Below are 16,450 nucleotides of genomic sequence, written 5' to 3' on the forward strand. Positions count from 1 at the left end.
ATATATACAATTTATAGGTATAAAATTAAAAATGTTTATACAACCACTGATATCACATTTTTTTTTATTTATGCGGACCATTTCAGTCAAAAACTTTCTTTCCTAAATGCATTTATATTTTTTTAGGTATATATTTATTTTTTGCTGTTTCCTTTAGGAGATGCATTCCATCACTCAATTTTATTGTACAATTTCAAACGCACACACGTGCTTACACTTCACTCAATTACCACATCACGGATAAAAAATTAATTAAAATAAAATTAAAATATCAATTAAAGTGACACATTGGTAGATTAAGAAAGAGTAAGATTTACGGGGTTAAAGTATCACTACCCATTGTTTTTTGGGCCTTATAATATCAAAATTCTAATGATAATAGTCGAAAAAATTACAATTTGTTTTAATACTTCCTTTTGTTAATATATGTCATAGCCATTTCTTTTCAAAAGAATTTTACCGAATTTGTCCTATTCACTAGTCATGTACCTCCAACAACTGTTATTAAGTATTAGAATTATTTATTGATTTTAAGACACAATTGTAAAATAAGTTAAAAGAGAATTTTTACGAACCTAACTTATATTATTTGGAGTTACAACTCCTGTGTCTCTTTGAGAATCTTAACATTATATATATATATATATATATATATATATATATATATATATATATATATAATATTATTTAATTGACTTTATAACATTTAATTTGGTGATGTCTAGAGTTCTCAAAACACGAAATTTGGTCCGACCTGTTTTGACCCATCACGGGTTGATGATTTAGTGAGTCAATTCAATCCGGCTTACTTCTTAACAAGTCAAAAAAATTTGAACCCGGCTCGGCCCACCACGGGTTGGCGGGTTAAACGAGTTGGCTCACGGGTTTACTTAATTAAAAAAAATAATTTTTTTTTTATTTTTTTTCAATCAAAACTAAATTGTAATTCTAATTAAAATATAAATAAAGTTTAAGACAATCCAAATATAAACCAAAATAAAAAAAATTACAAATTATTTATGTATTGGATAGAAAAAACAACCTAACATAATCCAAATATAAAGCCCAACTCAATAAAAAAAATAAAAAACACTTGTGTGACCCCTATATTTGCGGGTTGGTGAGTCAACCCGGCTCACCATGGGTTCAACCCGAGTGAGCTAGGTTCTAGATGAGTCGGGTCAAAAATCAACCCGTATTCAAATTTGTAAAAAAATTTGAACCTAACTCGACCAAAACCTGTGATGAGCCATATTGGCTCACGGGTTCCAACCCATTTTGACAGTTCTAGATGTAATTGCTATTTTATTTCATCGTTTATTTATTTAATTTTATATAAATGTAAAATTTTGTAATTAATACTAAAAGTAGGAATTTAATTTTTATTAGAAATGAATAATATAATAAAGAAACATCTTGGTCGTCTACCTCAAAGTTCATGATGACAAAAGTCTCTTCGTGGTTATAAATAATGACACAAAAGTCATGAGAAAAATATGACAATCCAACTTATTTTTAATTAAATAAAATCATTTGTCATCTTACTTTAATTACAACAATGTTTTTCATTAACAAGAAAATATCACAACTCTTAACACTTAGGGGCAAGATATTGACCGGTGAAAACTAATTTCAAAGTATCAAAAATTTGTGAACAAAAATGTAATATAAACTTAATTAAAAATATCAAAATTTACAAGATGCTTAATAAAACTTAAAGTAAATTTATATTATACAATAAAATTGTAAAATATTAAGTATGTTTTTAATTTTTAAATTTTAATTGAAATTGAAATTTATTTTTATTTTAAATTATATATTTTAATTATTAAATTTAAAAAATTAATAAATATAATAATTTTAACTTAATTTTATTAAATTTAATTGATTTTATGTCAAATATATTTTTTATGTTAGTATTTAAATTATTTATATTGTTTGACAAATTTTAACTTAATTAAAATAAAAATATTATATTCATTTTCTTTTTCAAATTTGAAGATAAAATATATAAAAATTTTATAAATTTCAATTTCATGTAAAAGTTCATAAACCAAATACATATACATAATTAATCCAATAATAAAAATACAGTATATACAAAAAATAATTACAAAAAGCTTTTTATACATTACTCTAAATTAGATTATATATAAATAGACACTAATGTAAAATTAATTCGTATATACATGGTTTTAATTCAGTGGCATATTATAATTATATTATAAAAGCTCAAGTAGTGAATTATAGTGCATATAATTTACTGACGGAACAATCTTTAAAGAAAATGAAGGGTGTATATTGAAGTTAGGTAAAAATAGCGAAATTGAGTATCGTCTTTGTTCTGTGTCTTATTGTCTGCATAAATTTGTTTTTGTAACCCGATTCCACCAATCATCGCTCTCCTTCTCGCGCCAAATACAAAAACCACCACCATTTTCCATTCTCCTCCTTCCTCTCTCACTCCCACACCGGTAATAATTTAACTTCGCTCTGTTAAACATCGTCCACCCATGTCACATCTTGGATCTCATCACCAATCAATCCATTCCCTCTCCTTTCCCACACGCACATTCATCCATGTCTATAAACAGACTCTGAATTTTTTCTTCTTCCTTTCTCATTGTTTCGCTGTTGAGTCGTTGCGTTTTGTAGGGTTTGTGAGATGTCGGATGCGCCAGCCAGCCCGAGTCACGAGAGTGGGGGCGAGCAGAGCCCGCGCGGTTCTTCGTCTGGTGCGAGGGAACAAGACCGCTTTCTTCCTATTGCCAATATCAGCCGCATCATGAAGAAGGGTCTTCCTCCCAACGGCAAGATTGCTAAAGACGCCAAAGATACCATGCAAGAATGTGTTTCTGAGTTCATCAGCTTCATTACCAGCGAGTTAGTTCGCAACTATATATAACAAAAGTTTGAGTTCACGGTTTTTATTTATTTATTTTTTATTTTGGTTTGGTAACTGGGGTTTCTGAGAATGTTTGGTTAAACATTATATATCAAACATTTGTAGCTCAGAATGATTTGTTTTCAGTTTTTTTTTTTTTTTTGTCTTTTTTGGCATTTGGGGGTTTCTGAGGATTTTTGGTTACTGAATTACGTGCAGGGCGAGTGACAAATGTCAGAAAGAGAAGAGAAAGACTATCAATGGAGACGATTTGTTATGGGCAATGGCCACTTTGGGTTTTGAAGACTACATAGAACCGCTTAAGGTGTACCTGGCAAGGTACAGAGAGGTATTTTTTCTTTTTCTTTTTTAGTCTTTCTTGGTATAGTGTTTGAGGGTTCTTTACTTATCGGTTTGCAGTGTCTGCTCTTTCTATCTTAATAAATTCTTTGTTCATATATATAAAAATTCTGTCTTTTTTGTTTTTTATTCTGAGTTGATATACAAATAGGACACTGGGATATATACACACACGCATAGTATTAAAACTTCAGGAGACAATTGGACTCGTTTATTAAATTGTTGTCTAATGCAAGTGTAGAATATGAATTATTCATCCCAGTTTTCATTTCCCTTTCCATCTTGAACTGTGGATGGTTGAATGAGCCAGGTGCATGGGGAAACTTTTCAAGGAAAAAATTCATAAAGTTCTCTTCCATCCCCTTCATTTAAATGATGATGCTTTGATAATGTTGCTTATGACACTGTAATTAACTGACTTTTTCCTTTTCCTTTTTATTTGGTGGTGACTTTGGAATGTGCGCAATATCACAGGCGGAGGTTAGTTAGTCAGCCCTCCTCTTGGTTTAATTGTGTTATTTGTAATTTATCTTGGACTATTTTTGCCAATGGAAATGTTAATGTTTGGGGACACAAATTCTTATAGGGTGACACCAAAGGATCTGCTAGAGGTGGTGATGGATCTGGTAGACCAGATCAAGTTGGCCTTGCAGGTCAAAATTCTCAGGTGTGGTTGCATAACCGTTTTGGAATTTTGTTTTTAGTTTAACAATTATTAGTCTTGTGATATTTTCTCTAAGGAAAAATGATTTGGTTCATTGCGTGTTTTTGGTTAAATGTATATGGCAGCTTGTTCATCAGGGTTCACTGAACTATATTAGTTTGCAGGTAATATTCTTTCTTTCTCCTTCTCTCTTGAATGCATGAATGCTCATTTATTTAGCAAGCACTTGCATGCCCAATTATGGAGATAGAAAAATAGGCACGTTCTTATTAGAAGAAGAGCAAACTTGAATATTGTAGTAGGCTTTTTATGTTCTGAATACCCTCCACCCTATGATGCAGATATACAGTACGGCAATACAATTATTTTAAAAATATATAGGATATTATATGCATGAGATACACGTTTAGAAATATATAAAAATTCATAAAATAATAAATATATAATTGTTATTCTACATATTCAAATTAAAAACATACTTCTTAGACTTTACTAAAAGCAACAAAATTGTATCTTATTGTCATTATAATTTACTTTCAATTATTTACATATAGGAACAATATATCCATCTCATCTCTTCTTTGAAATCATTCATATAGAGAACGATTTCCACCTTTTATTCATCAGGACAATTTTTTGTTTGTTTCTATATATCATACATGCTTATGCCTATGTGTTAGATGCAGTTGTATTGGTTTTTAACGAGACACTTTAAAAGTTTGTACACTTTATCAATACATATTGGTGAAGTATCTGAAAATATCGGTATCAAATATGGATATGTGAAACAAATTGAAGTGTTAGTGTATCATAACCTCTACCCTTGTTTGTTGTATTGATTCCAATTTCTTGTAAGTGGAGGGAGGACTGATATTTACAAGCAAAGTTCAGTGTCAGTAAATTTGATATTTTCCCTTTGTTGCTTGTGCAATAGCTGTTCTTAGCTTTGAGATGATAATTTTCATTAACTTATTTTTTATGTTAAGCTTGTGAGCTTTGCATTTATATCTGGTCAATATATTTGAAATTTTTAGTTTTATTCCATGAATACTTGGTGTCTCAAGCATAAAGATTAGGTTGTCCTTTCGAAACATATAATTTAGAGGGAGCTTTTAACACGTCTAAATTGAGTTAGAATTTTGTTGGAAACTTGTTGCTTTGGAAAAGCACACACAATTTGAAGATTAATGGAGAGAGGTTTCACATCTCAGAACATTTTATTGATTTTGAAATTGGTACTCTAATTAAGCTGTCTAGCCATTGAGAGGTTCATTCCAACAGGTTTGTGTTCATTGGTTTGTTTAGTTTTGGATCCCTTTTCCCACCAGTTGACAACCCCCGTGAATAAAAAAACTTCTTTGAATAGTTCATAAAACAAAAGTGTCTCAATCTGTCTCTTGGTGGATAATTTTTTTGTCTCTGGCGTTTGTTTCATCCATTCTTGTACCTGTTTCCTTATAAAGTCTTCTTAAACTGGATAAAGACTATACTCAAATTTCATTTCATCAAAATTATTAACCTTTTCAATTACTAATGTCAGTATATTAGGAATACAATGTTTTTGAGTGTGTGCCTTCGCCCTTAAACTTGGAAAGGTGCAAAAAGCTATGAAGAATTCTTATGTGTTCTGCTCTTGTTCTTTTAAAAGGAGTTACATTTTTTATTTTCCATTTTTGTCTCAAAGTGATTCCATTTCTTCTATATTGAGGCAACTTTAGGTTCGTGGAAACATATTTTTTCGTTCAAGACAACACCTTATCCATTCTCTAGTTGTGTAACCCCTCTTCTCTTGTATGAAAACTTCTAGCCCAGAGAAGAAAAAAATGTGCAAGATTGTACAATGATAATTTCCTTAGCCTTCAAGACTTCAACTACTTTGGGATACTACACTGTTGTTGCTTGCTTTTAGTCCTCTAAAATGGTGTTATGATGAAAGTTTCGTTTCAATTGTGACGTTTAATTAAATTCATTTTCAAGAACCTTTAATATACATTCTTCTGGCAAATGTTTACCATATTTGTCACCATACTGCATTTTAGTAATTGTTGTTGGAATTGGACTTTAAACCTAATTCAACCCCACAAAATTGGCTTGTAAGGTGAGGTTTGCACCCCACTTATATATTATGAAATTACCTTATCTCTAGTGGATGTGGGACTTTCAACAAATCCTCTCAAGTCGAGGTATATACATCTTGTGCGTGGGACTAGAAATTAATGGGTGGTTCGATAATGGCTCGAAATAGTGAGTAGAACAGAATGTCCAAAAAATCTTGCTAAGATAGGCTTTAACCTGACTCTAATAACATTGTTGAGTAAAAACATTTTCGGCATTTTGTTGAAACTAGCAAATCTTATTTCAGACTAATGTTAGTGATGATATTGCAATTTATTTTTTCGGTGAATTAAAATTTAAATCCTAGGTTTGCAGAGTCTGTTACCTAGAATGACTGATTTCTCTCTAGGCAATTTGCTTGAAATTATATTAAGCCTTTTCAAGGTAACAAGATGAAGTAGGACAAATGGTGTATGCTAAAGGAACATTAGGATTATAAGCTTGGTTATTTTGGTACTAATAATTCCCAGCACAGTGGGTAGGGAGGTGGGTCCTTAATATGTTATTGTTGGTTGTGCATGAGAAAAAAAAAATATTTGTTGAGAAATTTTATCCACTTAGTGATTTTTCTTTTTGTCTAGAAAGGAATTGGTCCGCTGTGGAATACTCTTGATTCACACACAGAAAAAATGTGCAGTTAACTGAGTTGTTTTAGGGATTTGAGAGCTCCATTTAATTATAGCTTTCTATTTAGCAAGTGGATTTCTTAGCTGTTACTATGTGCTTTGATTTAAAAACTTATGATTTAGAATTGATTGTCATTGAGCTCTTTTATTCTCCCTCTCTTTTAATTTCCTCGTTCTGTATCTTTTCCAATCTTCTCCCCTCTCTATTAGTCATTGTTTCTCCTCATCGTACATGATAGTGAAGTTCTAGGCACATGATTACTCCCTCCATCCTCAGCAAAAATCCCTAGATCTGTTCACTACAAGTTAGTTACCGGGTTGAATGATGACTGTCCTAAGCTGGCAGGTACTGTGTAAGATGTAGAAAAATATAATTCTTTAGACCATTATGTAAATAAAATATGGGATGGGCTCATATTGGGGTCTCTGACAAAATAAGATGGTACTTTTCTAAAGGGGGATTTTTTTCTATATCCCAATAGTTTGAGTGAAATGATTTTGTTATGGTACTTTTCTAAAGGGGGATTTTTTTCTATATCCCCAATAGTTTGAGTGAAATGATTTTGTTATCCTCTGTTAAAATTTTTTTGTATCCAATGTTACTTTTCTAATTTGTATTATGGATTAGATAATTTGGAATGTAAATTTGCATTACGAGGTTTACAATCTGGAACGGAAATTTATATTATGGAATATAATTGGAATATATTTTGCATTTTTACTGTTTTTCACATTTGCATTACAGATCGTACAATTCAGAATCTAGATTTGCATTACGGGTTGTAAAGTTCGAAATATAATTTGTATTCTGAATTGTCTTTCAAATTTGCATTATGGATAGTACAAAATAAGGTTATGATAAGATGGTACTTTTCTAAGGGGGATTTTTTTCTATATCCTCCATAGTTTGAGTGAAATGACTTAGTTATCCTTTGTTAAAAGAAATTTGTACCCAATGTTGTTTTCCTAATTTGTATTATGGATTGGATAATTTGGAATATAAATTTACATTACGGATTTTACAATCTGGAATAGAAATTTATATTATGGAATATATAATCTGGAATATATTTTGCATTTTGATTGCTTTTCAAATTTGTCATACGGATTGTACAATTCATAATATATATGCATTATGGATTGTACAATTCGAAATGTAATTTGTATTCTGAATTATCTTCCAAATTTACATTATGAATTGTACAAAAGAAGGTTATGATAAGATGGTACTTTTCTAAAGGGGGATTTTTTTCTATATCCCCCATAGTTTGAGTTGAATGACTTAGTTATCCTCTACTAAATTTTTTTTGTACTCAATATTGTTTTCCTAATTTGTATTATGGATTGGATAATTCGGAATGTAAATTTGCATTATGGATTTTACAATTCGGAGTGAAAATTTATATTATGGAATATATAATCTGGAATATATTTTGCATTTTGATTATTTTTCAAATTTGCATGACAGATTGTATAATTCAGAATCTAGATTTGCATTACAGATTGTAGAATTCAAAATCTAGATTTGCATTACGAATCATACAGTTCGAAATATATTTGCATTATGGATTGTACAGGATATAATTTGTATTTTGAATTGTCTTCCAAATTTGTATTATGGATTGTACAATTTTAAATATAAATTTGCATTAGAATTGTACAATCCAAACCTATAATTAAAAGATGAAAAAGAATCATGCACTGTCCTTTTTCATTAGTTTCAGCAAGTGCATTTGGAATTTCTAATCCAAAACTATAATTAAAAGATGAAAAAAATCATGCACTATCCTTTTTCATTAGTTTCGGCAAGTACAGTTGGAACTTTAGAAAGTATGAGATGCAGGAAGAAAATATAGGTTCCATGAAGAAATTCCTTTTTTAAAGTTGTCTCACGTTCAAACATAGTGCCAAGACATAGTTAGCCTTTCACCACTAAATACTAGGCATTGGTATTTCGATCGCTAAATTGGAAATAACTTGGGAACTACCTGAATCCTTGTCTTAATATTGTCTTTAGCTACAGTCTATAGTTATCTACACACGCCAAAATATAATTTATAACGGCAAGAATAGATAGCTCAGTATTTTGTATTTTTCTATTTGCATGCTTAATCCCTAGAGTCGTCTTTCTTTGGAGATCAAAAGTGACTTGTTTTTTAATAAAAGGTTCATATTAGACATCACTATTAGACATTACTATGATTCTAGATATCTCAGTTTGATTGACACTCCAAACACATTTATCATTTACCATCACATAAAAATTTCATTAAAAATAAAATGAAAGATACAAAAAAACTAATGGGGAAACCCACAAACAAAAAACAGGACAGGTTGGCATAACCATAGAAGTTGGCATAACCATATACCATTTAAATACTTATCTAGAGGACAGGTTTAAACTTGTCAATTTATCGGTACAATTTTTTTTTTTTTTACACAATGATTGCCTTCTCGTAGTAAATTATATGTGATATCTTAAAATCCATATCTCTATAAAACTTTGCATTTCTTCCGACGATCTCTAATAAATCATGGTACAATCTTTTGATGAAAGAAAACTTTATAGATCAAGGTTGAATCACATTTCAACCAAAGAGTATTCTGAAACTGACTCTTCTAGCATGCTCGTGTACTTCCTCTAAAGATACATCCACAAACAGATAAACCTGGATTTCCATACCAATGTGACTTGTTTTGTCGATCATGGTGTTTTTAACGTTTAAGAGGAATTCAAATACTTGTTCAAGTGTACGAAGTGTGATTTCTTTGCTATCAGTTGTTGACATCTGCTCTACCTGCTTCTATATTAAAATGTTTGACAATTTTCAAACCTGTTGGGATTTTCAGGTGCAACCACAACATCTGGTTATACCTTCGATGCAAAGCCATGAATAGTGTAGATGTTTCCGCACATCTTTTTTATTTGACTTGAATGCTTGTACGCTTGACATGGGTGGAAACAATGATGTAATGATTAAAAAGTAGGTTATTGTGTAGAAGGTTTGAATGTCAGAGTTTTGTTACGTCACTAAAGTAGATATTTATTAACACATGTCATATTTAGCTGCATGACCAATTGAAGGGAAAGAAAGACGTGTGTTGGGGTTATGCATGTGATTCACCATGTAACTTGTCATGGTCAGAAGCATCTGTTCAAGAGTTTTCTTGAGATTATGTAATGTTTGCAGACACTCCAGTTGTTATTTTATTTAGTTTAGGTAAATAGTTGGAGTCTTTTTTCCTTTACAATTTTAAGAAAATGTTCACTTGCTAAAATACCAATGTTATTCAAAGGGTTCGCAGCTTCACTGCTGTTCAAGTGATGCTATATAAATTATATTTTTATTTTAAAGCTAATTTTCTGTACTGTTTAGAGTCACAATGTTGAGTTATAACTTTGAGCAAAATACATAAAAAAAGAAGAAGATAAACTTAACATAAGAAGAAAAATATACTAAATTACAACTGATTTAAAAATTTGTTAAAGATTTCATATCAACTAAAAAAATAAAATAGATTATTATATATGAATAGATATAAACTTTATCTTATAAATTAATTTTATAATATATAAAAATATAAACTTTATCTTATAAATTAATTTTATAATATATAAAAAATATAAATTTGATCTTATAAATTAATTTTATAATACAAAATAAAATATAAATTTTATCTTACAAATTAATTTTATAATATAAACATCCGTAAATCTTTTCTTATAAATTAATTTTATAAAATTAAATCATGCTTAAAATTTTAAATGTTGTCATAGGTCTATACAAAATTCTTCCAATCCTTACTATAAGAACAAAATTACAATTTTTTTATACTTTTCATAAAAATCGATTTAAAACGTATTTCTTATTAAAACTTTTTTAATAAAAGTACATTTAGTTATTAGTAATTTCTAATGAACAATACCTTAGAAAATACATTTATCTTAAATTTTTTGGATGTGACCTTGCCAAACACATTATGAGAACCTTGTTGTCCCTTACATAATAAAAAAGAAGTTAAACAATAAATATATTAATAGAGATTAAAATAATCAAAACTAATAACAATATTTGAGAACAAAAACAAAAACGTGTTATTAAATTATTGATAATGGATTAAATCCTCTTTGTTCCTATGGAAGTCTATTGTTTACGATGTTTCTGCCACCATTTGCTCATGGACTACAAAATTACAATTATTGAAAATATTTTTTTAAATTTGACGATAATCCTGAATGGATTAATTCATAAAACTAATTAACATAAGAATTATTTTTTAATAAATCACAATGTATATTAATAAACTATTTTCTTTACCTATCCCATTATAATCAAACTTAATTCACTCAAACCATCTAATTGACACTGGTAGCCCTTGCACTTGGTTAATGGAATTGTGTGCAATACATTATCAGTACATCTCACACTGAAGTAGGGTGTCGCATAAGAATAATAGATCCAAAACACCTTACTGTATATTTCTAAACATTTCACTGAATGTTTAGTTTTCCGTTTGCAAGACACCAGGAACGTTCACAATTTGAAAATTGAGAAGCAAAATATATTGATGTATGTCAGGAAAGATGTGGATTACCTTTATTTTCCAAACACACTCTTAATCATAAATTCTTTGAAACACAACACATTTAAAAGTATGAAAAACTAAGATGCAACAAGACTAAACCCTAAATTCAGTCCTTCAAAGTTACACCAGTCATCATATTAGTTTCTAAATTCTGCTCATTGTATTAGTTGTCCATAACTTCTCTTTGTTATATACCGAAACTATGTTTGAATTCGGGATGCTTCAAATTTGAAGAATAAGCTAAATTTTATGATATGTTTGGTTACTTCATAAGTATGTCTCCACAATAAAATTTTAACAGGAAACTCAGTTTTGTAAAAACAAGACTTGTACTTGCAAAATTTAATTGAAACATCACCAAGTTCTCCAAAGATTTTCTGTACTTTGGCAACCATTTAGCAATAAACTGGTTAAGCAGTTTTATTCAGTTATAATATGCTGTTATATTGTTTTCAGCACTCCCTATAATTGTAATTGTAAATTACTTTTGGTATGCTTACTATATTTGCTTTCCTTTGAGGTGAGGAGAAATCTCCTGGTCTAACCTGCAAAATCAATTTGACAACTCAGTTAGCAGAGTAATAGTGTACTGAGATGTGCTTTTACCTATTGTTTTTGAATATGCTATTCATCTATTTAGGAAGGATTAACAAGGATTAGTGACAGTAATTATGTAAATAATTATTTAACAAGGATTAACATGTGCTTACCTATTCATCTATTTAACAAGGATTAGTGACAGTAATTAACTACTTCAATGAATAATTTCATTGGAAAAAGAATATTATGTAAATAATTATTTTGAATCTCACTTACCATATTTCATTGTGTCTTTCATAGTAGAGTCTGGAAAATTCGCCAAACATATTGCATGTTTTGTTCTTGTCAGAATCTATGGTTGGTGCTTAAAACAATCAAATTTGAAGTAAATGACCAAATTGAGCCAAATGAAACAAGATGCATAGTACACAACACAGTAAAAATCCTAAGAAAACAGAAGTATATGTATTTTCAACCTATGGTCTACAGTGAGATTTAAACTATGAGGCCCAAAACTAGCTAAACCAAGGAAGATATGAATCAGATTCCCGTTTCAACTGCAGAAACAGGACTGTTTGCTTATCAACATTGTTAAACCAATATACAATTGAATGTGAAAATGGATCTATCTAACGTTTTTTATGCCACTACTCTGCTCCCAGACTTAAAACTTTAATTTTGTAGTGACACAGATATGTCTAAGTAAATAGAGCTGACAGAGGATGCATTGGTATCACAATAGCTACGAATCACTAATCAAACATGCCCAAGTAATACCCTCGTTTTCTTGAATATTTTTTCTTCAGCAGTCTCAAGATTGTTGCTACAAAAGTGCAAATTCTATTTTTTCTTCAGCAGTCTCAAGATTGTTGCTACAAAAGTGCAAATTCTTTTCCTTTAGGCTTGAAACGCCTGATTGAAAACAGAATGTTTGATAACATCCTCCTCTTTATCTTTCCTGTTCTGTAGTGTTTGTCAGCTGACATGCTTCCTTAAAAACATTCTAGTGGTACTAAAAATGTATCACCTGGTAAGACAATAATTCAATTAGTCCCAACTCAAACCAAAAGGAACATAAGTAAGATAATTTTATCTTCAAGCTATGCTCTAATATTGCTACTGCATGGTCCATGAGGATGCAATGCAGCTGTTGTCTCCATCATAAGACATAATGCACCTATCAAAATTATCAATTACCAAATCTCGTATATGTAATAGCAAAAAGTTACTTACCAAATAATTAGACTGTATTATGTTCAGAATTGGAGAGATCAATATGCATATCTTGGTCCTGGTCCACCGTTGTGGTAAAAGATGCAGGTTTGAATAATGTACTTGGAGTATAGTTAAGCTTGTAATTTACGAGAACTGATCCAAATATGTTGAAATTTTCAGCACTACTGAAAGCACTCTCTGCATCGGCACACTTCTTAAAAACCACTCTAGCCCGGCTATTCCCTCTGTCAACTTCTGTCTCAGATTCATTTAGAGGTCCAAATTGCCCAAAAATCTTATTCAGTTTCATTTCTGAGGGAACAGAATCCATCTCAGCAAAGTTCAAAATAAGTTCAGCTTCGGAATTCTCATTCTCATCTACACAACCGGAAGGCTTTTCAGGAACCTCAAGATGATTGTTTTCAGACAATTGTTTCCTGGGATAGGACCTACGAGTGTAAACTATAATAGGCTTTTCTGGCTCAGCGGGGGCATGTTGGTAGTCTCTTCTGCTGCTTTTCTGTGACTGCTGTTTTTCAGAACGAATCTGGATGCCTGTCTCAGATTTCTCTGCTAGAGGTTGTTTCTTCCTTTTACTACCAGCTTTATCTGCAGGTGAAATTTCTTTTCCAGAATCATTGGCCACAATTATTGAATTCCTGAAATCAGTGAAGAAGCTCACTATAACATTCAAGGAACTATAATCTCCCAGGGGTTCATGTGCCACCCACTGAAGTAAATGTAGCAAATCATCTAGAGATGAATATTCCACTGGAACAATCAAGCTTGACTTCTGAGTCTTCTCAGAACTAGAGAAGATATCAGTTCCATTTCTTGAAAAACCTTCAGTACAACCATCTTCCCTTTGAGACCTGTCTTGAGAACATTTCAACATAGAGGGTGGTCCAGTAAGTTGATTAGCAACCCTTAGAATACGTTCACCAATTTTAAATGATTGCTTTGTGGAATTAGAAACTTTGGCAAGGGAAACTGTTTTTCTCCGGTCTTTCATCCCTGAAATACCGCCCGAATGATCAATAGTCTTCTTTTTCTTGGATGAGGCAGGATAAATCAGATTATCAGTGGCATCACCTGACTGATAATCACCGTGTGTAGAATCTGAAGTCCCACCTGCTGATTCAGACAAGCTTCTTTTCTTCTTTTCTTGATATGTATTATCTTTCAAATTATGCTTGCGTTTGTGACTGGAGATGTTTGATGTTTTCATTTTTCCAGCACCAGTGTGAACATCTTTTTTAATTTCACTCAAACTTTTTTCAGCATCCTTAACTAATGCATTGGTGTCATTATCCAAAACTCCACAATATTGTAACTCAGGCAAGCAAGAGTAACCCTTTAAACGGTAGAAAGCAAGCAACTGAGCCTTAGCAATTAAGAGCTCCAATCGATCAAAGCCACCAGTTGGAAACTCCGACAGAGTTTTCAAGTATTCCAAAAGGTTCTGAGGTGAAAAGGAGTCAACATTTAAAGATTCATCCACTCTGCGTATGAAACTTAGTTCTTGTTGAATACCAGTGTTTTCAACAGTCTGGAGTTTAATCTTGTCGAGAGTATCTTCAGGTATGCAGGAACATGCTAACCCATATTCTGCACGTCTTGTGGCTTCTTCCAAAGCACTATCTACAGCATTCTGAAATGCATCTGAACTGCACTGCTTTACCATATTAGAGAAATGAGTCCTAAAGGGCTTAAGCTGAGACGAATCATTCCAGGCAAATGTTCTATCCCCAAAATAAGCAACCAAATAGCGATCCTTTTTTAAATGCTTCAGAGCCTCCACAGATGAATCGGAGGGATCAAATATCTGCCCCGGCCACCATGGATGGCTTCTCACCTTGCCCCACACCAAATCATACACAGAAAACTCACCTACATTTTCAGTTGGCAGCTGATAACTTGCCTGAAAAATGACTCCTGAGCTCTTCTTATTTGACACAGAAAATACCTTTCTGACTTTTCTACCCGTTCTTTTATGCCGTTCAGCATCGTCAAAGTTTTCATCTTCAATTTCCTGCTCTTCATGTGAATCAACTTGCTCTGAAATGCCAGCATTCTCTTTAATGCTTTGTCTGTCTTCTGACTCATCCTTAACATCATTGATTGCTTCTTTCTCCACTGATTCATTTACCTCCCTGTCATCAATGTCCTTCTGCTCATCTAATACTTTCAAGTTGGTATGATTTCCACCTAATTCGGCAGTTTCGTTCTCACTCTTTTCTTCTGAGGACCCCACAACTTGAGAACCCTCACCAAGAACCCCAACACCTTCTCCTGCGGTAGGATTCACACCATTACCCTCCTTATTTAAGCCATCAGAACCCACATCATCATCAAGCTCAACAACACCCTCACCAGTGCAAACACCATCTTCTATGCATAAATCAGAACCCACTTTGAGATCCTTTCCATTCATAACTAAAGATCCCTCCTTTACTACAAGTTCTTCTAGGGTTTCTAGTTCACCAGCCATGCTCACAGTACAGGTCAACGAGGAATCTAGAATTCTCCAGGCAGACAACTTTCATACGTTGTTTCTTCCATGGAAAAGCTTGACAAACACTGAAAACATGTTAGGTAATGAAAAAAAAAAAAAAACTCTCCTGAACAAAAAAAAAAATGGCTTCAAGCAAGAAACCCATATGGGATAAAGTCCATGCTCACACACATAGTACATACAGATTCAAACTAAGATGCCCGTCAATGAAATGAACAAAAAGTCCAAACAAAAGGAAGAATAAACAAAACAGGAAAGCTGAATACCAGGTTTATCAGATTAGATCCTTGGGAAGTGAAAGCTAGCTCGAGTTTTGGTTTGTTGGTTATGGTTATGGGTTTAATTTGGTAGCCACGTTTGGAATTAGGAGAAATATTAAATAGTGCTGTTAGAAAGACATGGGCATGTCCTAATTTACCAAATTGGTGAAATTTTGTATTGAATTTAATAACATGGATAAATTTTAAAATTTGTATAGTGTTTCTTATTAATTTTGAATCAAGAAATCATGCTTCTAAATTTAACTTTGTAGTCTTAGATCAATTTTTCGATGAAGTCTTGCTTTCAAACATATTTTTACCATTTTTTTTTTTAGAAAAGTCAGTGATTTCAAGTATATTTTTTACTATTTTTTTAAGGGAAGTTGGACATAGAATTACGAGTTTAATTTTCTTTTTTATTGTATCTATTAGGATGACTTTTTTTTTTCTTCTTTGTCTATTTTTTTATAGAATCATATGTGAACTTGATTTTAATGTAAAGTGTTTTTTTAATCGTGTAATCGAGGACGTTTTTATGTTTTTCATAAAAATAAATATATTAATTTTAGTTTGAAATCATTATTTTATTCAATGAAATTCCTGAAATAAAATCAATAAGCTTGAAAAAAATAAAGAAAAATGTTTAACAATTAAAGAAAAAAATAATAAAGTGATAATTAATTT

General features: G+C 31.4%; 2 protein-coding genes across 4 annotated transcripts; one reads left to right on the forward strand and one right to left on the reverse strand.

Annotated features, from left to right (window-relative positions):
• The first annotated feature begins 2,319 nt into the window (after positions 1-2,319).
• LOC114190502 (nuclear transcription factor Y subunit B-10-like) lies at positions 2,320-10,004 on the forward strand. Of its 2 annotated transcripts, none has more exons than XM_085675330.1 (5): positions 2,320-2,474; positions 2,656-2,883; positions 3,104-3,911; positions 4,034-4,072; positions 9,500-10,004. In XM_085675330.1, the coding sequence occupies exons 2-3, from the start codon at positions 2,666-2,668 to the stop codon at positions 3,255-3,257; spliced, it is 372 nt and encodes a 123-aa protein (XP_085531456.1). In that variant the 5' UTR covers positions 2,320-2,474; positions 2,656-2,665; the 3' UTR covers positions 3,258-3,911; positions 4,034-4,072; positions 9,500-10,004. The 2 variants fall into 2 exon arrangements, with proteins under 2 accessions (XP_085531456.1, XP_085531455.1); XM_085675329.1 differs by lacking the exon at positions 2,320-2,474 and adding an exon at positions 2,496-2,582.
• A 2,215-nt stretch (positions 10,005-12,219) lies between these two features.
• LOC114191568 (PWWP domain-containing protein 5-like) lies at positions 12,220-15,929 on the reverse strand. Of its 2 annotated transcripts, none has more exons than XM_028080811.2 (3): positions 15,773-15,929; positions 13,010-15,571; positions 12,220-12,803 (listed from the first exon to the last, which is right to left on the reverse strand). In XM_028080811.2, exon 2 carries the CDS (start codon positions 15,480-15,482, stop codon positions 13,017-13,019), a length of 2,466 nt encoding a protein of 821 aa, XP_027936612.2. In that variant the 5' UTR covers positions 15,483-15,571; positions 15,773-15,929; the 3' UTR covers positions 12,220-12,803; positions 13,010-13,016. The 2 variants fall into 2 exon arrangements, with proteins under 2 accessions (XP_027936612.2, XP_027936613.2); XM_028080812.2 differs by having other exon boundaries at positions 13,010-15,560; positions 15,773-15,916.
• Positions 15,930-16,450: the final 521 nt, after the last annotated feature.

This window comes from Vigna unguiculata, chromosome 7 (assembly GCF_037176805.1).
Source record: "Vigna unguiculata cultivar grain cowpea cultivar isolate G323 ecotype 2 chromosome 7, ASM3717680v1, whole genome shotgun sequence".
NCBI classification, from domain to species: Eukaryota; Viridiplantae; Streptophyta; class Magnoliopsida; order Fabales; family Fabaceae; genus Vigna; species Vigna unguiculata.

What these genes read in the sequence shown, in the direction of transcription:
- LOC114190502 (XM_085675329.1), top strand. An exon ending in ATCAGCTTCATTACCAGCGA is followed by an intron (nt 2,884 to 3,103) that starts GTTAGTTCGCAA and finishes AATTACGTGCAG; the next exon opens with GGCGAGTGACAAATGTCAGA.
- LOC114191568 (XM_028080811.2), bottom strand. Translation starts at nt 15,482, where the DNA reads ATGGCTGGTGAACTAGAAACCCTAGAAGAACTTGTAGTAAAGGAGGGA.